At 39.2% G+C, this 24,766-nt stretch overlaps 1 protein-coding gene across 1 annotated transcript; it reads right to left on the bottom strand.

Annotated features, from left to right (window-relative positions):
* Nucleotides 1–826: 826 nt before the first annotated feature.
* LOC115807531 (hippocalcin-like protein 1) lies at nt 827–24,086 on the bottom strand. The gene is made up of 4 exons (XM_030768558.1): nt 23,670–24,086; nt 5,110–5,642; nt 3,608–3,713; nt 827–3,214 (listed from the first exon to the last, which is right to left on the bottom strand). Exons 2-4 carry the CDS (start codon nt 5,485–5,487, stop codon nt 3,117–3,119), a joined length of 582 nt encoding a protein of 193 aa, XP_030624418.1. The 5' UTR covers nt 5,488–5,642; nt 23,670–24,086; the 3' UTR covers nt 827–3,116.
* Nucleotides 24,087–24,766: the final 680 nt, after the last annotated feature.

The following is a 24,766-nucleotide window of genomic DNA, read 5'->3' as shown; positions in this document are numbered from 1 at the left end:
AACAGTGCACTTGTAAGAGAAAAGATCTAATAGTGATCCCACTTTGTTATCTGTCATTTTCTTCATTCTGCTATTTGCTCTTTGTTTTAAACTGCTTTCCACCTGTGTTGCTTTTGCTATTCAGTGTGATTGACAGTGAATTAGTTCTGGTGGATGGGGGTCTCCCTGCTTCTGATTAGGGGCAGTATGACTCACTCCCACTTGTCAGTCAAGCCAGCAGGATGGAAAAAGGGAATTCACTCATTCCGGGTTCATCCCTCTTCCATTCCCCCTCTGTCCTTCACAGGCTCCACTGGCTGTCATCTACTGTGACTCTCAGGAGCTCCCCCTCTTCTCACCTCTTCTTTAAAGAGGGGGGAGGGATGCAGTTTCAGTCAATACCTCTCCACATGAGCGTGTCCACACACACCCACACACACATACACACACAAACACATACAAACAAGCACATGCGCACACACGCGCACTTGCACACACACACACACACACACACACACATATTCTCAGCATGAAATACCTGAGGAGATCTAGGCAGAATGTGTAGGACAGCAACACCTCTGATAATGAGATGGCGTAATTAGCTTTGTTAATGAGCTCTTTGCTGTAATGTTGGCACACACACACACACACACGGACAAAGAGAGAGTACAATTCCAAAAACGCTGGATCTTATAAATGATCACTGGATACACACTAAAATTCATTTCCTCTACTTGGTCAGTTGTTAACATTCAAATCAACACAATTTGATTTCAGTTCGGTTCAATTCAATCTATCCGCACCGTTTGAGTATCTCATTAGACCTGGACCAGAGGGAGGGCAGTGGTAACAGAAAACATTTTATTGTCATTTCTGAAATCACAGTAGTTGGCAGCAGGTGAGCAAATATCACAATGACAACAGCTTGTTACACAGCAATCCACCACACCACCGGGACAAGTTCCTGCTCAGCGCCCCCCACCCCACCTTTAAATCCTCCCTTTCAGAATGATCATCCCTCTTTCAACCCTTCCCTTGGTTAGCACTATGACAAAATTAAAAAGCATGAGGCAGAAATGTTGCAGGAACTGTAGGGTAGATATATCTAAATCATTACCTATCGCCTATGCTATCAGCTTGTACAAACATAGTAATATAACACATGATTTGTCCACTACAAAAAAAATACTTGACCAATCACTGATATTGTAACTTAATTTGTACAACTTAATAATACATGCTAATCCATTTCAATGCTGCTCAACAGTTGATCTTTGATCATATTACTGTTACCTCTACAGGCAAAGAAGAAAGAGGAGACAGAGAGAGAGAGAGAGAGAGAGAGAGACAGAGTCAAGTTAAAATTTGGATTCTTTCTGTACAGACAGAAGAGGTGCGAAAAGGTATTTAGGACAGAAACAACAGTAAATCCATCCTGGAGGATGAGCCAAGTACAGTCCTTCATCCAAACAATTGTACAATATGTCATAAATATACCCAAACTGATCTAACCATTTCAACCCTTTCTCCTCCCACTAATGCCAAGACACTGTCAGGGAGAGGCTCTGATAAATGTTGTGTTTGGATTCAGTCAAGGACTATGTGTTAAGCCAGGTGCTTTGTTGACATGGGTTCATATACTATATAAAGGCATTTGACATGATCTTTCACATTGGTCAGGGACACCTCTGTGTAATAATGTGTGTGTGTGTGTGTGTGTGTGTATACACACACTTCATACGCTGCCTTTGGGAAGAAGTGATGTCCTGTAATGACTTTATGTGTCAATGGATACCTGTAGAACCACACTTTACTGCGATGCCAACCATGCTGGCATTTGCATTACACTGTAATCTGTGTCTTACCTGGTACGCGTAGACTTATGAAGATATGCTTCAATATAATTTAAGTTTGGGTGACAAAAGGAATTTGTGAGCATAATAAGAAAAAAACTTTGGGTGTTACATGAATAGTATATTCTATACAATCACATAGTGCATTCAATTTCACCATTCACAACAGTAATGGCATTCTATACAAAACAACGACGAGCAATAACATTTTTTTTGCAACCACTACAAGAACAATACAAAAAAATATATCATTATTACCATCATCAAAATGTCAAACAGTAACAGCCAGACCACAAGCACAGCAAAAGACCAAACGTGAAGCGGTTCATTTTCTCCATAATGTTCATTCAGACACGGCAGGAAGATGGTGCAGCTCCGGGCCAGCTTACAGAAGCTCAAAGTCATGAAGCGTGAAACTAATGCCTCAAGACACACACACACACACACACACACATACACACACACACCAGAGGACAGCACATCCTGGAAGTGATTACTGTGCACAGAAAATACTGTCAATACCTATTATATCACCTGAAATTACAGCATTGAAATACTATACACAATATACTACAGCAAAACTAGGGAAACAAGGGGATTGGTCAGTTAAAGCAGTGGTCTGACTAGTTCCGTGTGCACTTGAAGTTCAGCTCTAGGCTTTGTGCAGAGCACTAATGATGCATTCAAGTTATGCAGTGTTCACATAACTATGAGTTTCTGACTCAGAAATAAGTCAGTACTCCAATGGGAACCTGGGATAGTGTCAAAGAAAGCTGGGTTTCCCAGTTATGAACGCACCGTAACTGACACTGAGGTTATTAACATTAGCTGAAACTCTTCTTAGCTAGCAAACTGCAGTCTCAATCCAGAAGCACCTGAATACTTCACTAATGAGACGAACTGCACCACAACTTCATTATTTTTTTGTTGATGCCTTTAAGACAACTGTTAGCACATTGCTGAACCAATTACACCACAAAGGTGAGGTGTATGGTATGATCAATACTGAAACCAATCATTAGGTGAGGTGCTAGTTTTGCTGCTGCTAAAAACCTCTGTGTGAGCTAAAAGCTTGAGTGTCAGGCCAAAAAACGAAAAATGTGGGCATTTGATGACGAATTACGACCTCTAGTGTTGAGTAAAAGTTCATTAAAAAGCATTTATGTAGCATTGATGATGATAATAATAACAACTACAGCTGTGTTTATCAGATCAGTGACTGATTGGTGGCAGGACAAGAGGGCGTGTCCCTATTGCGCTGTCCATTTTGCGATTGGTTGTTTCTCAGAATTGACTAGCGCTGCTGGGATCACACTGGAGCAGGCGAACAATAGAAGGGTCACTCTTGGCACCCTTGATGAATTCCTCCAACGAAAGTTTCCCTAAAACAACAAAGGCGGGTTTGTCAGATGAGAGGGGGAGAAAACACTGGCACATTGGTATTGGTATTTTAATTAAAAAATGTAAATAAAATTACACAGTATATTGTATGCTTGAAGGGTTACACAGCCTTAGAAGCTGAATGTGTTTGTTATTGGGCTTTTTTTCTTGTTGTCTATTTTTTTTTTAATTATTACATTATTACAGCACAACTGAACAAGGCCCACAAAGTGCTGAGATGAGAAGAACCCACAGCAACACTCTCAGTACTGAATTAGAGGTGAGAAAATGTGGTTGGGCAAAAAAAAAAGGACTAAGACACTGCATTAAGGCAAAAGAACGGCTTTTTAAAAAATGTCTGATAATAAGAAAACTAGAAAAGAAAAGTTATTAACCATCGTTGTTGGTATCCATCTGTCTAAATATCTTATCTGTTCTCTTCTCTGGGGTGGACTCATCTTCTGGCATCTTCATCACAGAGGAAACCATCTTATAGATGGCCTGAAAAGAAAGGAGAGATGGAGAGTGAACTACAGGAGTAAAATGGTGACTGTAAAATGGTATGACTGCAGGTACCTTTAAATATTTAGATGAAAATAGAAGGTGACACATGATATAATAGGCGTTTTAGCATTCGGCGAGTATCGACTGTCTGTCCTGCCCAGTCTATCATCATGTTTTCATATTATCATACGTTTTCAGCTTAAACGACATTATCAAGTTTGATGACGACTGCTTGCCTTCCTAGTAAAAACGCTTCTTGTACACATAGTTGGTGAGATTTTAAAGTTCCTGAGACGGGAAGACGCTGGCGCGAAAAAAGGACATAAGAATAGTTTTGTGTGACCTCACTTTCCCTCCTTTCTCTCTGTCTTTCTCTGCTTGTGAATTTTCTCAGCACTCCTCCTTCTCACATTAAAAATACAGAGATTTCTTGGCCTGTGTGATGTTCAAATGAACAACTCCGAACGCCAGTTTAAAGATGCTACATAAAAAAGAAATGCAATCTAGACAATGAGTTGAATATACTTATTTTTTGCAGGGCATAAACACACAGTAGCAGACACAGAAACAGACACACAACCATTCTGTCTTTCTCTGACTCTCTCTGTCTCTTTTCCTCTGATTTCCATCATTATGCTTTAAATGACAGCTGGGTTTTCATTGCACACATTTCAGTCGGATCACTCCTCTCACCTCTCGTTTCCTAAGGCAACTATATTTTCACTGTGTCAGACTCATTTTCTCTATTCCGCTTCAGCATATTTCATCTCCGGATACAGATACATTCCCATAACTATAAATTCTGCTGAAGTTGTAAACATGAAAAAAAAAAAAAAAAAAAAAAGACCCTCTTTGGAGAAAAGACGGAGGAGCCAGGCAGAGGTTAGTGGCGGCGTAGGAAATGGAGCAGAAAGAAAGACAGATTTCTCTGCCATGCTGATTGCACTTCGCTGAAGGCTGAATAAAGTCATTAGCAAATGAAAATCATTCATTTCACTGCTCTCCATCTCTTCATCCTTTCATTATGACCTGCATGTTATTAAACACCGGCCTGTCATTCTTGCTGTGACCATGGTGTGGACTGAGGAAAGATGACTTTAAATCCGTTTGATATGCTCTCATTCTAACTGTTTGACTAAGGTCTGAATGACAAAGCAGAAAGTCATAAAGTTGTATGAGACAAACCATGCAGACATGACTGAGCAAGGCAAGGGCTAATCACCATCATCTTCTTACCTTAAAAGAATTTTTAAACTCTGATTACACTCAGCTAGGACAATGCTTATGACATAACACCTTGTCATATTCATCTATATTGTGTTATAAAGTATGGACCTAACCACGAAAAGATGAAAAATGGGTTCTCTCAATGATGCTGCGCTGTGATCCTTACCTGAACAATCTCCAGCATTTCAGCTCGGCTGATATATCCATTTCCATCCAGGTCGTACATGCTGAAGGCCCATTTTAACTTTTGTTCTAGTTTTCCTCGTGACGTCACGCTTAGAGCAATAATGAACTCCCGGAAGTCGATTGTGCCGTCGCCGTTAGTGTCGAACGTTCGGAAGACGTGCTCGGCAAACTTGGAAGCGTCGCCGTACGGGAAGAAATTGGCGTAAATTTTTTTGAATTCCTCCACAGTCAGGTGACCCGTGGGACAATCCTTCAGGAATCCCTTATACCACTCCTGCAGCTCATGGTCAGTGAATTCTGTGTTTTCTCTCAGGTCGTTGAGAACCTCAGGGCGAAGTTTGCTGTTCTGTTTGCCCATGGTGCCTTAGCACTGGCCCTATTCAGTTCTCTCGCTCTCTCTCTCTCGCTCTCTCCACTCACTGTTTGTTTTGGTCTGGGTTTTCTTTCTTCAATTTTTTTGTTCTTCTCTTCTCCTCTTTGTTTTCTCTCCTGGGACCTTTGACCCCTTGAAACCTTCAAAAGATGGAGAGAGAGAGAGAGAGAGAGAGATTAGCTTTTTAGTGGTATCTAAGACAAATATAGAGAGCTAAATTCTCTGATGAAAAGCTGCAGCATCCATGTTTGCACTGCTCTGCAAAAAGACTGTTTTATTCATTTTTGGAGCTCAGTTAGAGGCCTAACAGTGCCATCTGTGTGTTGTTTACACAGGACTTCCCCAGACAAATCTGACATTATCAATTCCACTGCCAAAGCAGCAGTATTATCACTACACATGTAATAACAGTAATAGCTGCTGTTGTGGGGCCAAGGCTGGCTGACAGGTCCGAAACAAAAACTTTTTTCATACATCCCATTAAAATGCTGCTCAGTTCAGCCAATTAAAAAAAAACAAAAAAAACATTGCTGTCCAGAAAGTTATTCATAAGAAATGTTTAATTTAATGCCAAAAGAATTAGTCTGACAAAAGGAACCACTGATTAGTATGAGGACAAATGCAATGTTTTCCATAATGGATAATTAGCCAACATCAAACTATTAATTAATAATGGAACCGTAACTGTGACTATAAAAAGATGAGCTCATCATTCTGTGTGAAAATAAGAAAACAAAGGCCCGCACACGACAGTAACGCAAGTCTCTAAACATTTAGGAGAAAGATAAATGTTGATAAAAACCAACCCTTATTGTGCCTTCAGAAAAAAAAAACTGTATGTGATCCGACTCTCAAAGTCGTCTTCATATGCGAGACAGTTTCTACAGGACTAAATGACACCATGGCATTAAGTGCTGGTCCACTGATGTTATTTGATGGGTAATTTTTTTCCATTGTGTGGATGTAGATTGTCTGCTTCCTCTTTTAATTGAATGAGCGCTACAGCCAGTTACTTAGCTGCTTGTTATTCATGAGTCATATTAATTCTTTTTCTGTTTTTAGTGTTTATCCCTTTGTTTTTCAGATGAGGTTTTTGGGCTTGGGTTTCACACAAGCCAATTTTCTATCGTAATCTAGACTTGATTGCAATAGGAAAGAGCTATGTGTTTTCTTTTCAGAGGAGTGGGTCATTTTACAACTGAGAAAAACACACACACACACACACACACACACAGACACACCACCCTTTTCCTCAAAGATGAGTTAGTAACAACGGTTCAAAATACAGCTCAAGAATAAACAAACGCGCAGAGAAACAAAACATAACTGAACACATGTAGCTCAAAATACACATGACACACAGCACTCTGTAACACACACAGTGTTCTCTGAGACACAGTGTTTTACAACATATACCCAACACCCTATAACACAGAGACAATCAAATATATGCCACACAGTGGTACGTAACAGACACACGCGCAGACATCTACACCCCCCCCCCCCCCCCACACACACAGGTATAGCATGGTCTCCATGGCTACCGGCTCTTATAGAATAGCGACAGCTCTTTGTCAGTTAGAAACACTGTGTACAATGTAGAGTCTTCTACCACTGGACATAGTGAGATATGGACTGATGTGGACTGCATTTCTACACAATGTCCATTGATTACTGCATAATATACCTTTTTTATCTATAAAAACAGGGGTTATTCTGTTCAGTGTTTACTCTATTTAATAACACTTTTAACAAAGGCACAAATCAAAAGACATAGATTAACCCAAATCCCAACTTTCTGGAGCTGTATGAAGTGGAGATCCTTATAGTTGCCATGGGCCAAAGACATCCTATAATGTAATGATCAGAAACACACACACACACAAATACATACACACACACATACATATATACTGTCACACACACACACACACACACACACACACACACGCACACACACACACACACACATATACTGACACATACACACATGCACACACACAAATCCCAAAAGCAGATGCTGTTGCCTTCTGGATCAGAGATTATCATGCCAAAATGTAATCACACCTCATAGCAAAGGTACACTCCAGCTGCACATCACAAATCCACACACAAACACACACTGCATCTTACACACACATCACATCTGCAGACACCAAAAGATCAAATAACAGAAAAAGTCATTTGTTAGGAATAGAACAAATCACTATTGCCATATTTGTTTACTTGGGCAATTCAACAATATAGCATAACATATACCAGAGAGAAAATTCAGAGAATTCTGCCTTAAAGCCACATGAGTTCATCAGGTACCTGAAATATTTCAGAGCAATATTAAGGGAGTGTTAGGGGTAATCATCTCTGAGACCACTGGGTGTTGATTTTCCCCATTCTCTGTTCAGAGCTGTGACCATGTGCCACAACCCCCTGAGAGCTGAGACCTCCACCTCTAATAAGCATCATTCTGTAGTTGGCATCCAGGCTGATCAATGCCACAGCAGTGGAGAGGGAGAGAATGTGCTATTGATTGGAAGAAGGGCTTTATGTGGTTGGAGGGTTCATTACTTTGAGCTGAGTGCCTCCCTCAATGTCAAATCCTACTAACAGTAATGGCAGTAATTATTGTCCAGGAGCCCACAGATACACACACACACACACACGAGAAGCTTCAGAGGCCACACAGACCACACTGGCCAAATGGAGTCACTCTAAGCTGAATTACTTAAGAAGCCACGAATGCTTTCTTTGCAACGAGAGAGTCATGAAAGAATTGTGTAAAGAGGAAGGGACAGTGTATGCAGAATTGAGGATGACATTAAAAACATAACTTCTCATTTTTGATTAAGCGTAAATGGTTCGGTTGATAATATAAGACAGCATAATGAGATTCTCCTTAACTGTGTCTTACACTAGAAACAATAAACACATCCTAAGACACTCCTTTTACAGACTGCTCTGCCATGTTTCTTAAATTACACTACATCACAACTGTTGTTTCTTATGTAATACACAGAATCTGTTGCTAGACATTTTTTTAAGATCTCTTACTTACAAATATGGTAACTTGTTTTTTGTTTTTTTTTTGGTCATTGTGCGAGAAACCAAGTCTTTGGACAGATGGCTATAATTTAAGAGCAACTGCTCGTCCATCCAATATCACAGTTCATAAAACGATTAGACGGTAGAAGGTTTTGATTAGTTATCTGTTTTTCAAACATGGATACAGTTTGTGTCTCTTACAGACTTCCATGGGTGAAACCCCTAATTTTTATGTTCAGGCAACTTAGAAGATGCACTAGAAAAGTGTGGAAATCGCTACTGTGCTGAACTAAACAAACCATCTAGAAGCAGCATTATTTGAAATGACACAATTGAAAACTCTGATTGTGATCAGTGGTGACTTATTTCTTACTGATGGTGTACAGACAACACCTCAGGGAAACGTCATTGCTGGCTGTCATTACTACCTGGTAACCAAAGTGGTTCAACCTTTAATATGTCCTGGAGTACACTGCCCAAACACAACGACACTGGCACCTAGGAAGTTTGTTTTTTGTGTGTTTAAATTTTCTCTGCTAATTTCGCTCACTTAAAAATGTAACTTCTGGTAGATTTCAGTAACCTTTTCATTGAATGGAGCATTTGAAAAATGTCCTGCTTACACGAGAGTCGACTTAATGTACATTAGACCTCTCTTGTCTGCTCACTCTCTCTGTGTCCCAATCTTATCAGAGATAAGAGAGGTGGAAAATGCTCTTTTATTTTCTGTAGAACACACAAACACACACACATGCGCGCATACGCATGCACGCATACGCACATGCCCTCTTTAATTGCACACGCCTATGCATGTGCACACTCATGCACACGCTCACGCATACACAAACGTGAAAAAATATGAACAATAAACATGCAAAGATGCAGACACACAGGACAGTAAGCGATGGAAATGAGTGTTTAATGATGAAATGCTGAGAGGTTTTCACAGAAAGAACGGCATGGTGGAGGAACAACAGGATGTGGAAAATCTGCCCACCCCAAAATATCCTGAATGTGTGTGGGTAACAATGGATCCCTCCTGTTCTGGGGAAACATACGTGTACACACACACACACACAAACACACACACACACTCCTCTGGGGAAGGAAGAGAGTGTTGCAGTCTGGATTACAATAGTACAAAAAGAGGATGTCCACTGATAAGACACACAGTCATGCATCTGCACACACCACCAACGCCCCCACGGCATGTGTGTGCAGATACAGACAAAGACCCGTGCACTTGCCTGCATGTCATACAAGAATATCACACCACAAACAAACACATATATAAGAAGACACACACACACACACACACACAAAATAAAGGCAGGCATGTTCACTATGTCTAAGTCTCATGAACTCTCTCTCAATAAAAGTCAAGCTGCCAGTCTGACCCTTAAGTCTTTTCACTCTACACTTTGCATCTTTCAGTTCTGATAGTTGGCTTGTTTCTTCCATTACCCTACATCTCTTAACAATTTCTCCCATCTCTTCATTCCTTATGCCTGTATATCCCTCCTATCCTGTTTGGTTTCCAGTAGTAGCTTATCTCTGTCATTTCCAGTGACCATATCCCTATTTGTTAAAAATTCTGGAGAAATGTCTGGCGTGCAAGCTTCTTTTGTTCTTCTCTAAATTTACACTTCTGTATAGTGTTGTTCTCCATAGAGTTGTGTGTATGACCACCTATTCTTCCATTGTGATGCACTCATCACAATTCCAGTTCAAACAGGCTTTACGGAAACCAAGGCCCAAGACTGCAAGTGAGCAAGTCTGAGGCCACAGTGGTGATGAAACATTATCTTAAGGCCACAGTGAAAATAAGAGGCAAGCTTGAGAGGAACCGAGAGAAGTTACCCTTCTCTGCAGAGTCAACCCCTTACCTTAAGTTTCCTTCAAAAGCCTGTGTCTGTCTTCTCTCTAGCTGGTTATCAAGTTTCACGACAAGTTCAATGGCTCTAATGTAAGTGCCTTAAACCACATACCCCCAGAATATATTTAAATACAGGCTCTTAGCTTCTAAAATGTGATGTGGTAGTAATTATAAGTATATGACTTACATTTATTAATTCAGCTGCTGCTCTCATCACAGAGAAACTTAGACTTTCTTTTTTTTCTATGTCAGAGGTCATCCATCTCAGTAGTAACCTTGGGGTGAAGAGTCTTCCTGAAGGACAAACAGGCAGAGCACAGTACTGCAGAGGAATCTATGCCTCAGGTTACTGAGCTTCTTCTGCTAACCACAGAACCTCTCTCCACTATTTTACAGCTCTGCATCAGTCACGGGACCATTTTCTAGTCGTTTCTACACATGAAAATAGAATAGAGAGACTGAAAAATAGAAAAATAGAGAGGTAGGTAGGTATCTGTCCATATGTTTTCCTCTTTAATGCAGAGCCTTGAAAAGACAGAGGCTCTGAGATCCAGTGTTCACAGATGCCCAGCAGTCACTGGATCACACCCAGTGCCTTATAATCACAATGGGTAAACCAGAAAGAAAAACTAGTGCCTGAATCAATCATGGTACTCCTCTATTAAAAAACACATGGATGACTTTCACTTATCTTTTTAACAGTCAAACTGACATAGGAAAACAATATGTAACACATTAGATTCCCATGTCCGTTGCTTTCATATAGTCCTTCAACTAATTTTACAAAGATGTATTTTTACTGTTTTGAAAATAAAGAGAAAAAAACTGGCAAAGGTTTAATATGACAATATAAGACAGAGATTTAGCATCAATCTGCAGCAACAGAGCAGGGCCAAAGGAAACAGAAAACATCCCAAACAAAACAAGGCAGATAGAACATGGCAATACAGCCACACAGAAGAGAGGACCATTAAATACAAGTTTATGGGCAAATAAAACACGTAAGAGTGCATCAGTTAATACTTCTGTTTGTTACACAAAAATATAAAGCATTTTTATCATACACTTGTAAATAATCCAAGTAAACACATCAGAGACTTTAACTATTCTGGATGTTGCCATGTGAACATAATTTGTGGGGGTAAAAAGCAAAACTTTTTTGGTACAAGTTTCTCTCTTAGGAGGAGTTAGATAATATGTCTTTAATCTCAAAGGAGTGACTAATTGCATCGTGTGTTTTTTTAGTGTGGGATTTATTCATGTCTAAAAATACTGCTGGCTTGGATGTAATAACGTTATTACTCTCACCTCATAAGACAGTAAGCAAGCTTACAAGGACTGTGAACTGACCTTTTACTCCCACAAGACTCAGAGTGTGAGAAGAAGACATGATTGCCTACTGAGAGATTAAAAACAGGCAGGCAAGTGACATTATGGGAATGAATGTATATATAATGTATATAAAATGTATATACATGACAACTTCAAGACAGAAAGATCATCTCTTAGATAACGGCTTCTTCTTTGTCTCTCTTTTAATCTCTCTCTTTCTCTTATACGTACACACGCACGCACACGCGCGCACACACACACATGCACACACACACAGAGAAAATCCACCACTCACGCACTTGATGATGAAGCAGTGTGATTCACTGTTCAATGATAAATATTAACATGGCTTTGTATATTTCTCATGCAACTATAACCACTCTTTGTCCCCCTCTCCTCTCTCTCTCTCTCTCTCTCTAGGGAGAACTTTGCCTAATCCCCCTGTTCTGAGGTTTCCACTGTCTCTGTGCTTCTTCCCACACACATGCTGTTGCTGCCACAGAGGAGGAACCCAAGCTGTCATCTCTACTGTCACTTCTTTCCTTCACTGCTCCTTCTCTAGCTATGCTTTTACTCACTGTCTATCTGTCAATCCCCTTAACTGACCCGTGCCAAAAACACAAATGTTTCCATTTTTTTCCCCTCCATCCATCACTCACCTCTTTTTCTCTCATTGTTAAGTACATGGAAAGCCTGATGTCTAAACAGGAAAGCTATATTTATGTTCAGAAAGGTCACTAGTTCTGATTTACAAAACAAATAGTGTTTCAATTAAGGTACAGAAACATTCCTTTGACTGACTTAAAAAAAAAAAAGAAAAAAGAACTAAACAGATACTCTAATCAGACTTGGACGGGTTAATAGATTGGAAGCATAAGTCAGAGAGGATTAAGAAGCAGTTAAAGGAATTCCTGAGCTGTTTGCCTCCGATGATCAACTGTCATTTATTTATCACATGCCAGACCAGCATGATTACAAACACTGGCCTTCCAACCCGCCATATGCACGCCAAGCATGAAGGCTGTCAACTCTCCCCGTGCCACAACCATCTGGACACAACTGCTACTTAGACTGGGGGAGGGGGATTACAAGAGAGAGAGGGAGAAAGAAAGAGAGGGAGAGAGAAAGAGAGGGAGAGAGAGAGAGAGAGAGCAAGCTTGAAGTATAGAGGCACAACAATAGCAGAGTAAACAGAAAGACAGCATTAGCCCTGTGCCTCTCATCACTAATGTATGTCCTTAGTGTTAGTCACTCAACCAGGTCAACTCACAGAAGCCCAGCAGAAACCTGAGTCACTGTAACAACCTATGGCTGCCACTCGACACCAGCACTGCTGTCCAGCACACACACGTGTACATGCACAAACACACACACATACAAACACAGACACACACACACTCGACAAAAACCAAACATACATTTGCCTTAAATTATACCCTAACACCTGAGTACCACAAACTTTCATATTTTTCTGACATTTGTTTTGATTGTCTCAGAAAAACAATTTCCTTCAATTCTATCACAGTCCTATACATTCACAAATACAGCATTTATATAGACAGTATGACACCTGCTTTGTTTGTTTGTTTGTATGTATGGTCTATAATATACAGAGTATTGGTACACATAGTCAATATTCATGAAAATGTGTCATAACATATATTCCTGTACAAGCATTATGATGGGCCACTCACAGTGCGACTGCTCATGAGTGTTAAAGCATGAACCTTCACTAGAAACTTTCTTAAACTGTCTCATAAATGAAGTCTTACAGACCTCAAAACCAACCTTTACTGAGCTGGTTCTTAAGAAAATGTTAAACTCATCCCTAAAATGATCCTTAAGCAGATCCTTAACACCAGAGATCTGGTCCTCAGAGGTCTTTAAATCTGACCCTTAAATTGCTGCCCAGAGATCCTTATCCTGGTAAATAGCAATCAGTAAAGTGTTGATTGATTGACTGATTGATTGATTGACTGTGTGTATGTGTGTGTGTGTGTGTACACGTATGTATGTGTGTGTGTGTGTGTGTGAACTGCCCACATTCTTTAAGATTGTTCACCATCAGCACAAACATTAGTATGTGCCTTCACAGTGGCCTCCAAATCCCTTGTGCAGAGTGTGTAAGACAGGCAGTTTGATTTAGCACTGCCAGCCCCTTACTGTGAATTTACTAATGATTTGGCGCTGCTGCAAGTCTGCAGGTGCTTCTACTCCACCACATAACAAGCACTAAATTCTTTGGCATCTATAATCTCCAATTCTTTGGCATCAATTAAAATCTAAATTTAACAATCAGATAAAGAAGTCATTGCTTTTCAAGTGCTGCCAATTATAATCCATCGATGATTACGTTACAAGGTTGGATTATAGCATAGTTTTTGTGTAATCCAAAATTTACATTTACAGTTATTTGAATATTGGATTTTCTGTGTGCTTAACATCAACATCCTGTAGTCAACCTGTCCCAGTTTGCTGAAAAGACAAAGCAAACAGACAGCTAAGAAAGAGCAAATCACTGAGGGTCATAATACCGGCCTACACCTAGAATATCTGAGAAAATACGGTCACACATGTGTCCTGCATTTTAAAGAGTCATCATACAATTCAGTCTGACTCACATGGGATTGTAAATTGGAGGCCATATGTAAAATCAATTAAAAATCAAACAGACTGAATTACTATGGACTTTTGAAAATACAGTTAGAGAAATGTATAACTATGAATAAATTATTGTGCATGGTAAACAGAATTAGTCTCACTTTCAGCTCTAAAATGAAAGCAATGGGAAAGAACTTTTATGAAAAAGGCCTGATTACACCAGTAAAGTGTAGAGTCAGTTAGAGTATTAGCTTGTTATGAATAAGGCCTGATTACACCAGTAAAGTGTAGAGTCAGTTAGAGTATTAGCTTGTTATGAATAAGGCCTGATTACATCAGTAAAGTGTAGAGTCAGTTAGAGTATTAGCTTGTTATAAATAAGGCCTGATTACACCAGTAAAGTGTAGAGTCAGTTAGAGTATTAGCTTGTTATGAATAAGGCCTGATTACACCAGTAAAGTGTAGAGTCAGTTAGAGTATTAGCTTGTTATGAATAAGGCCTGATTACACCAGTAAAGTGTAGAGTCAGTTAGAGTATTAGCTTATTATGAATAAGGCCTGATTACACCAGTAAAGTGTAGAGTCAGTTAGAGTATTGGCTTGTTATGAATAAGGCCTGATTACACCAGTAAAGTGTAGAGTCAGTTAGAGTATTGGCTTGTTATGAATAAGGCCTGATTACACCAGTAAAGTGTAGCTTGTTATGAATAAGGCCTGATTACACCAGTAAAGTGTAGAGTCAGTTAGAGTATTAGCTTATTATGAATAAGGCCTGATTACACCAGTAAAGTGTAGAGTCAGTTAGAGTATTAGCTTGTTATGAATAAGGCCTGATTACACCAGTAAAATGTAGAGTCAGTTAGAGTATTGGCTTGTTATGAATAAGGCCTGATTACACCAGTAAAATGTAGAGTCAGTTAGAGTATTGGCTTGTTATAAATAAGGCCTGATTACACCAGTACAGTGTAGAGTCAGTTAGAGTATTAGCTTATTATGAATAAGGCCTGATTACACCAGTAAAGTGTAGAGTCAGTTAGAGTATTAGCTTATTATGAATAAGGCCTGATTACACCAGTAAAGTGTAGAGTCAGTTAGAGTATTGGCTTATTATGAATAAGGCCTGATTACACCAGTAAAGTGTAGAGTCAGTTAGAGTATTGGCCTGATTACACCAGTAAAGTGTAGAGTCAGTTAGAGTATTAGCTTGATGGTTAGTGTGAGAGACTGTGATATTCAGTCAGCCCTCTGGATTTGTAGGTTTAACTTTTGCGGATTCAAATATTCGCGAGTTTGCCATCAATAATTAAATGGGAAATTTTTGGGAGTTTCACGACCTACTTTGGAAAATCGCAGATAACACCTGTAGATTAGAAAATGTAAATGCGGTACACCCCCCATAATTGTACTTTTTGTGTCCCCTCTAGGATTTTGTAGACTTTTTTTCATTATTATACATGCTGTTTTATTGAGACATAATTTGCTACTATACCTTTAATAGAAGAGGAGTTAGTGAGTGACTTAGCGAGGTTCTTGTCGGAGTTTGTGTAGAATAAATAAAACTGAAGAGAGGAGAGTACACAGTGAGATAAAATGCTGGAGTGATGTGTAGTTTTATACGCTGTTATGGAATAAATGAAGAAAACGAATTAACACACTTGTTTTCGACAACGTTTTATTCAAGTGTGCAACATAAAGAAAACTAAAAAAAAGTTTAGTAAGTCATAAATGCATAAGACTTATGTATTATTAATCTGTTTTATCATTTACTACCGTAAATATAGGCTACAGTAGTAAGTGTTAAGGTTTGGGGTCCCTAGAGATATTCGCGGTTTTTCCACTTGTGGACGGCCCACCGTATTTTGATTTAAAATCTATAGTATTAGTTAACGCCATATATCTCATATTTAATAAATATTCAAAAACGTGATTCATTCCTCTGTATCTGGGACTCGTGGTTTAAATCCTAGCTGTGCCACAACCACGCCCAGTTGTCCGAGGGGAACCCGACCTGGCCGTGTTGCCTTTGACAGTGTGGGTCAATCAGAGTCACAGTCCCTCTCACTGCCAGCTGCTGGTCACTCATGTCTTGGTGTCTGAGTTGTAGCTGCATAGCTGCAGTAATGCAAATGTACACAGTCATACAAATACCAGTCTCCTCCGAGTATGCTAAGATGCTTGGTGATACTAAGCTGTTTGCAGTGTGAAAAGACTGGAGGAATGGAGGAAGCGTGTGCCAGCTTCACTTACCTCCGCTGAGCTGGCTGCCAACAGAGAGGAAAGCTTAGCATTAGTCAAGAGTCTATGGCCATTCCAAATTCCAAAGAGGGGTGAAAATTAAAAAAAAACAAACCAAAAAAAAAAAATGGACTGATTCAGTATTTCCCTATTATAAATGTGATCTTTTGACCAAGGAGGGTTTATTTGTGATTAGACACAGACATTAACAATATGCACTCACAACACCCAAATGCCAGCGATCCCCTCCTTTTTGAATGTTATGTTTTCAGTTTACACCATTCAAAGGTCTAAAATGTGTATAATTTTGGTTGTAATGTTTGTAACACTAAGATCTTCTTATTTGCACAGTGTTTATGCAACTCATAACTTTTTCATTCATTACTGAGTGGTACAATTAGAAGCAGGGATATTCAGAGGTTCCTGTGTGTGAAGTGCCTGTTGATTAACACCTTAGAGAAATACCACCCACCATCTTTAAAAATATGCCAGCAATCAACACCATGAATATACCCACTTCCTGTCAGAGAAAAACCCTTTCTATAAATGACTACAAGACAACCACTGGAGAGGAAACCCGGCGCCATGGAAAGACCGGGTGGGAGTGGGGTGGGGTGGATTCATATCAATCCCCAACCTACAAATTACAGTTGCAACTAATTTTCTCTCATCTATCAAGCTTTACACGTGTTTTCTCTTGTTTCCAAAATCTGTTTTCTTCACGTTATCTTTTTCTCAATCAGTCATTGTCTTCTTTCTTTAATCTCCTCCCGACCCCATTTTCTCTCTCCGGTTCCACCCAACCCCAACTGTCCTCTTCACTACATTATGCTCAAACATAACGAATGAAGGAATTGGGAATTTACTGCTGTGTCCATAGTGTTTGTTATTGTTTTGACATGTTTTCTTTCTGTCTTCCCCAGTAACGCATATGCTATACAGTGTACATAATTATAAAGATGCATTATCGGAAAAGGGGGGAGAGAGAGAGAGAGAGAGAGAGAGAGAGAGAGAGAGAGAGAGAGAGAGAGATTATTTTTCAGCATTCTTCCTATTGTCTGAGGAAGAGTGTCAACACATGTGACTCAATGTACAATCAGAAACACAGATATTAAAACTAAAAACACCTTGTAAAGTCATTAGAGTGTAGAAATCTGAAGTAGGAAAGGCTGCTGTTGGCACACTAAGCTGTAAAGGTTGTTCACACACACACACACACACACACACACACACAGGCGTGCACACATGCACGCACACACAGCCTTTGTCCAAGGCCGTATTATGGCACTCCAGTGTTGGTTAATCATTAATGAACATTGACAGATATCAACACTGTTTCCTGGCTTCCCTGTTTCTCCTGCTATAACCAGATAAAGCTAGACCACCACATACAATGTGTGCACACAACCGTTTCATTCAGAAATGGAAGATAAACTCACATTTGTTTTCAGTTTAAATTACTGCTAAATTCCTCCTTTCCATTCGGTCACATCATATATATGACCAGGTCAATAAAACACTGTAAGGTTCCTGAGGAAGTAATCCCTATATCTGACTTTCACTACTTGGAATTCCATGTATACTGTACTCGCCAGCTTTGGTCAGGAGTCCATGGGAATACAGTCGGCCCTCTCCCTTTGGCAAATAATATGACCAGGTTCTCTCTATGCCTTTAATGCTTGTGTATGTGGGCCCTGAGTGTCAAACATCTAGGTAGCTGCCAACAGTTAGTTAAGTAAATAATGCTTTCAGTGTGCAGTTCAACCTGGGACGAAACTGAGCAAATTGAAAAAGACACTCTATAAAATGTAAAGGAAAGACTAGTCCAATTCAGAGAGTACTTTGTGGGTTAAAGCCCCCTGGCTTTAGTCTTTAATCGTTACCCAGTTTTATAAAGTCTAATCCTTCCCACTTAATCAATCGCAAGACAGGATGGCATCTATCCCAGTGCAGAGATCCCCAGCTTTATGGAGTACGACAATTTCTGTAAATGTCTGATCAGCAGATTAAGGCATATTAACCCAGATTAAATTAAACTTTAAAAAGTAATCTCAGAGGGTGGTAGCTGCTGTTTTTAATTGGTACTTCAAACTGCTCCATCATTGCATGGTTTGTGTTTTTTTTGAGGATGTTTTAAGGCTCTTGAATGAAGCTTTACACAGAGGATTTTGACCTTGTTCATACTGCACTGTGCAATCTTTCTCATGAAGAGTGGAAAATATATTCTTTCCAGTCTGAAATGTCAACAATTGCTGAGCATTTTCCAGTAAAAAAAACCAGAACTGTGAAACCTTGTTGAGTCTGAAACTTTTTTTCATCTAACTGCCACATTAGTATGAATTGAGTAACTCACTGTATGTCATGGAGGAAAAAAGTTAGATAAAATTGGTGTGTTCTAATCTTTTTCAAATCTCTCTGATACTTTGACCATTGTATATGAGCCCAGCGAGTGTTTCTCTCCTGTGCTGAACAAAAGAGTGAGAGATCTAAAAGACCTCTTTTCACACCACCCCCCTCAAAAGGTGAGGAAGGAGAAGGTGCTTTTGATTGCTGTAGTCATGGACAGGAAACAACTGAAGAAGAAGATAAAAGTTGTAACTTTTGCACTTTCAGTTAGAATACAATTTATCAACATAAACCTTTGATTCAACCGCGGGGCACAGTAGTCTTATCCTACACTCCAGTAACCTTTCATAAATAAAGAGATAACTCCTCTCATGGGTATAGCCTGAGCTTTAGGGCTCTTCTGGTCTTCCTGCAAATAAGGAACACTCAGCAATTTTTAATGTCATTCAGTCTCTCAGGACAGAAAATTTCCTGCAACCACTAACAGTCATGTCTGATTTTTATTTTTTTTTATTATTATTTAATGGGATAACATAACTAATGTAGCACTACAGGTCAATGAAAGATCTCTACCTTAGCTTTTTCAAATAGTATTACAGCACAGAACCTCCTACCTAAAATTACAGTGAAGTTATATGATAATTATAACATGATAATAGCATGAGTTTCGCATGATTATGGAGTAACAATATGAATAGATAAAAATTTATTTAAATGGCAGCTGAGACAAATGCAAGTACAGTAGTTACACAAGAAATGTAAGACTTGGTCAAAACCCACATCCTGTTGACCACTGGATCACTGAAACTGCCTGCAAGGAATTTGATTTATGATTTCAAACTTCATCTCTGGCTCTGAAACTTCACATTGATTAACTGTGTGGGTGTGGGAGAAGAAATCACTGGTAGGTAAACAGTAATCAATCTTTTTCAAGATCCTCATTTTCTGCAGGTTCTCAAGCGTTGGGAAAACACAACAGACAGACAGATACACACACGCACACACACACACACACACACATGCACGCACTCTAATAAGTTCATCAGCACTTAACGAAAGCCCTTAAAGTCTGTAAGGGCCTTTACACATCTGTCCACTCAGATCTCTCTCTCTCTCTCTTTCTCTCTCTCTCTCTGTCTTTCTCTCTCTCCCTCTCCTTTGCAAATCTAAAAATCACCACATTATTCTTTTTTTCCCTTTTTTCTTTTGAATGTCACTTTGAGAGAATGGTGAAAGAGGCCTCAGCTGTTTTGTGTGTTCTCTGGAGTCAAGAGTAATGTTCTTTTGGGCTTTGCTCATTTTCAGCGGAATTGTCACACACATACACACACACACATACACAAAAGGCTTGGCTGTCTGAGAGCCACTGGAAGAATGAGCCTAATGACAGTATGGGTCTGTGAATGATGGATGAATGGATGCTTGTAGGGATGTAACAGGAGAAATTGTTATTATTTGAAGTAATAATTGTTAATTGGAAAGGAATGTCTCAGATTGCATCGTGAGTGATTTAGTGATTCTGTTTCATCTTTCTCCCCTTCTCCTTCCATCTCTCCATCTGTGCCCCCTCCTCTGTTGGTGTACCTCCATCTGTATTCTCCTCCTTCCAGTTTCTGTTCTTCTGAAATACCTCTCTGTTATCCCTCCACACCATACACACACGAACTATCAACTGTCCCGGTCAACTGATCAACCGAACTGAAAATCTGTCAAAATATGCACTAAAAAGATGGAAGCACTGGTAAAATGCTCTAAGGGACTAGGCAAACATGGCACCAACTTCCACACACACACACACACACAACAAACAAGAGACTTTAACTGAACTGTGGAATATTCGGACCACTTACTTATCATCTGTCCACCCACCCAATCATCCAACACCCCTCTCATTAATTATGCATGCACATTCATGGTTTTGGCTCTGCACTTTACAAAAAAACACATCGACCTAACATTAAGACAGCCTTTTTTAACTTATATATAACTGTGCATCTACTAACGACACACAAAAATTATTTTATTGCAACTCGTTGAAAGTACATACGTACATATACACGTTCGCATGAATCAGCTTGTCTCTTCAAACTTATGTTGCAAATGTTTGTGATTCACTGTTGTTTAACAGAGAGCAAATGTAAGAAGCTGCCAAAACATTTAGTCAAAGTCTGTTTGACTTCTAGTCTACGCTTAGTTCATTATTTATGTTCCTTTTTGTTTTCTCTAGGAAGTTGAAATCTCACTGTGACACATCAATTTGATGTGCCTAGTTCCTGTGGTTTTCACACGGAGGATACCATGTAGCTTTAAAAGAAGAGAGAAAAAATGTCGAAAAGAGCCATGACAGAAATGAATTTTTCTTTTCAGCATACAACACCTTCCATTCTTGCTTCCATACCTGATAATTAACAAATAGAGATTACTATGTAAAATCAATGACACATTCTCATGTCTTAGCTGCATTGCCTTTCTATCCTATTTACATAGTAAAAAAAAAGTAATATTTTTAGATATTTTGAGGACAGAACAGCATTTCAGGAAATGTAATAATCAATGTATTATTTATTTCATTCAATAGATTTTTTTTTAGCTTTAGTAATGTTTCATTCTTTCATCAAATTCTGACAATAAATCCACTGCATGGAGTATGCCATGTCTGGAAATATATCAAACTTTCATCATGGTACAAAAAATCTAGTGATTCCTGGATTAGATCAAGCTTTACAAAATGTAACTTAACAGAAATTTAACTGCTTTCTCTCACACTCAACACAACTTCAGTTCCTTATACGACATACAGTATGCTGTCCATGCCAGGATTATAGCAGCTGTATATCATAACTGCAAACAGGTAAGAACCAGTGAAACATCATGGAAAATGATGAGAAACAAAGGACAAATGGTCATTTTCACTATGAATCCATCTCTGATGTGACCCACACTCCATCAAATATTATGGTGTAACAAACTACATCTCCACCTCTATCAAACAGATTTCAGTTTGAAACTCAGTAGAAGAACATGTGCTTAGAGGGCTTTAGTTCATATTTTTGGCAGAATAAAAAAGGAAAACAAGCAGAGTTATTTGACGGGGATTCGAATCCTCATTAAAGTACCAAAAACTGAGGCACTGCCTGAAACACTCCAATGATTTGGAATCTATTAATTCTACTTTGGCGCTAATGAATAGTTTTCAGTCAGAATGTAGTAACAGTACCACAAGTTTACTCCCCTCTTGCAAGATACCTGTAAGGCAACAGACAGATTCCCGTCTGGTTTCTCTGGCCAGGCAGACGAAACACACTGCAAAAGTCTTTTGCTTTACTTACTGTGTCTTTAAATTGCTAAATACCTCATGGCTTGATTAGGCCTCCATCAGGTCAAACAAACCACATAACTGTACGCAACTACGCTGCGTTACGCAATTTTGTTGGTGGGCGAGTCCCATAGGTTTGCCCAAAGCAGCATCAAAAACTTTGCATACTGCATAAAAAATATTTAGCTGGAAATAGATTTTTTGTTTTGTTTTGGTTTTTTCTCTCTTTCTACTGTTTAACTACAGAGTGCCAATAATCCTTTGGAGCTGTTTGGCAATTTGAAATGAATGTCTTATGCTGCTGACTGGTCATTTCATCAACCTACAAGTTGTACACAAACAATGTAAAGTTTAATAAGTTCAGAGCCCAAAGACTTTCATTACAAATGCACACAGTTAGTCAGTTACTAGTTATCTTAAGTTACATATGCAGGAAAAGAGAGTGGCGCTCTCAGTAGTCATGAAGTTGGTATCTGATGAAAAGAAGAAGTCACAATGGAGGAGAAGCGCAGTTACCAGGAGTGCTCACACCGACCATCAATAAATTCTCTGTGGAGGATGACCACTCAGGTATGTGTCAGAGTTGTATCACTCTAATTGCTATCTTGTAATTTCTTACAACAGTACAACACTATGAGACGCATAATACACCATAGCTGTTTGTGGATTTGTGTGAGAGACACAGTGGCTAACTGTAGAAAGTTATGGAATCTGTGTGTGTGTGTGTGTGTGTGAGAGAGAGAGAGAGAGAATGAATGTCCATTTCTAAACATAGAGTCCAAAAGATACAAAAAAATCCCCAAAACTATCACATTGCAGAATAACGCCTAGTGAGTATCTAAACACCATTAGTAAATAAGATTTTAAAAAGATGTGTTGCTGAATGATCATTTCTTTCACCTGAAACCAAGGCAGGTTTGTGACCGTTAGACTAAATAATCTCCCAAGTGTCTAATCGCTTACTCAGTTTTACTTTTGTACTCGCTACCACTTCCATCTGTTGCTCTTCACGGCCATAACACTACTTCTGTTGTTTTATTATCCTCTTTAACTTTTCATTTGACAACTTACATATAAATAAATGGTTATTATCTGATTTACTTTCTTGCATGTTTCATTGAAAACACAGCATGAAAATAAATGACAACCGGCAGCCATTAGTTCAGGATTTGTTTGATCGCGAACGCGCGGGAACAATCCAGCGAACGGATTGTATTGGCCCATAAGTATATTCACTTTTCAGGTTCCAAAAATATCAAAGCAACGATAACTGCTATTTGAGACAGACTGGAGTTTTTGTAAAAAAAGGTGACAGATGTTAAAACAAAGTGAACGTATTTGACTACACATTAAACATTCTGAGCCATACAGATCACAACACACACACAAAAAAAGAGAAACTAACTGCAAATTTGTACTTACAATATTCTCCACGGAGCCTTTCGGTGACAGGAGATGGAAAGTGATGGAGCGAAGTGCAGTCGGAATAACAACGCAGTGTCAACGATGCCCGTGCGATCCGCCTTCCTTTTCTTTACGCCACTTCTGCACACAATTAATGACTATCATCTCAGACGAGAGAAAAAACACAGACGTATAAAAGATATCGGTAGAAATTCGGATTATGGTGTGATAATTCCGCGAATCGCGAGCAAGCGAAAACCGTTCACTTCTGGAAAATATTTTGATGAGACTGGTGGCGACCTGACTCGTGTATCTCGAGAAAGAAAAGGTAATTGAGCAAGGCAACTTGTTGTTGGTTTAAACGATGTTTCACATTTCTCTTGTGGTCAGCCCTCTCTCAAAAGTCGTCACTGTCATATTTTCAAAAGTATTTCAACTTCCAGCCCCATACACTGCTCTTTGTGTTCCTGACCTTATGACTCTGTGTGGACGCATCCACTTCATAATTACATGGGGGGAGACACTGTCATTTTTAATCAACTGAGACACAACATGCAGTTCATTTCGGTGCCTGGCTACACCTTGATCATATATAAATGTGTGAGTTTTGATAATACAGTCAGTGTTATTAGAAATTTGAATATAAACTATGTAAGCTATCGTTTGGACAGAAAAACAAGTTTTTAAAAACAAGGACATTTATCAGGTTGCGCACACTCCCTTTTTCTCTCTAGTCAGGGGAATGCCAGTACATCGAAGGGTGTTAATAGAGGACGATAATTACTGTAGTTTCTTCAAAGAGTTACCTGATTTTTTCTAAGAGGTTTCGAAACGTTTCAGATTGCTTACGTGATCCGTTTTATGGTCTTCTGACTGTTGTTAAATGAGTATTTTTAAATACAGCCAATCAAAAGTGAAGCTTTATGGGACAAAAGGTGTCTTCACTGAAAAACTATTAATAGATCTGCAAAGCGTTTATAATCTAAATCAAAGTGACTTTTGGCTATTTACACATCTGAAAAGGAACGTTTCTAATATTCTTTTCACTATTACACTGCGTGTTCAAGACGCGAGTGTTTCATATTTCCAATATGTGGAAGCCACTGTCACTCATA

The sequence above is a fragment of the Chanos chanos genome, chromosome 1 (genome assembly GCF_902362185.1).
Source record: "Chanos chanos chromosome 1, fChaCha1.1, whole genome shotgun sequence".
Lineage (NCBI taxonomy): Eukaryota > Metazoa > Chordata > Actinopteri > Gonorynchiformes > Chanidae > Chanos > Chanos chanos.
The sequence above is the reverse complement of the archived record's forward strand: the minus strand, read 5'-3'. Positions and strand labels throughout refer to the sequence as shown.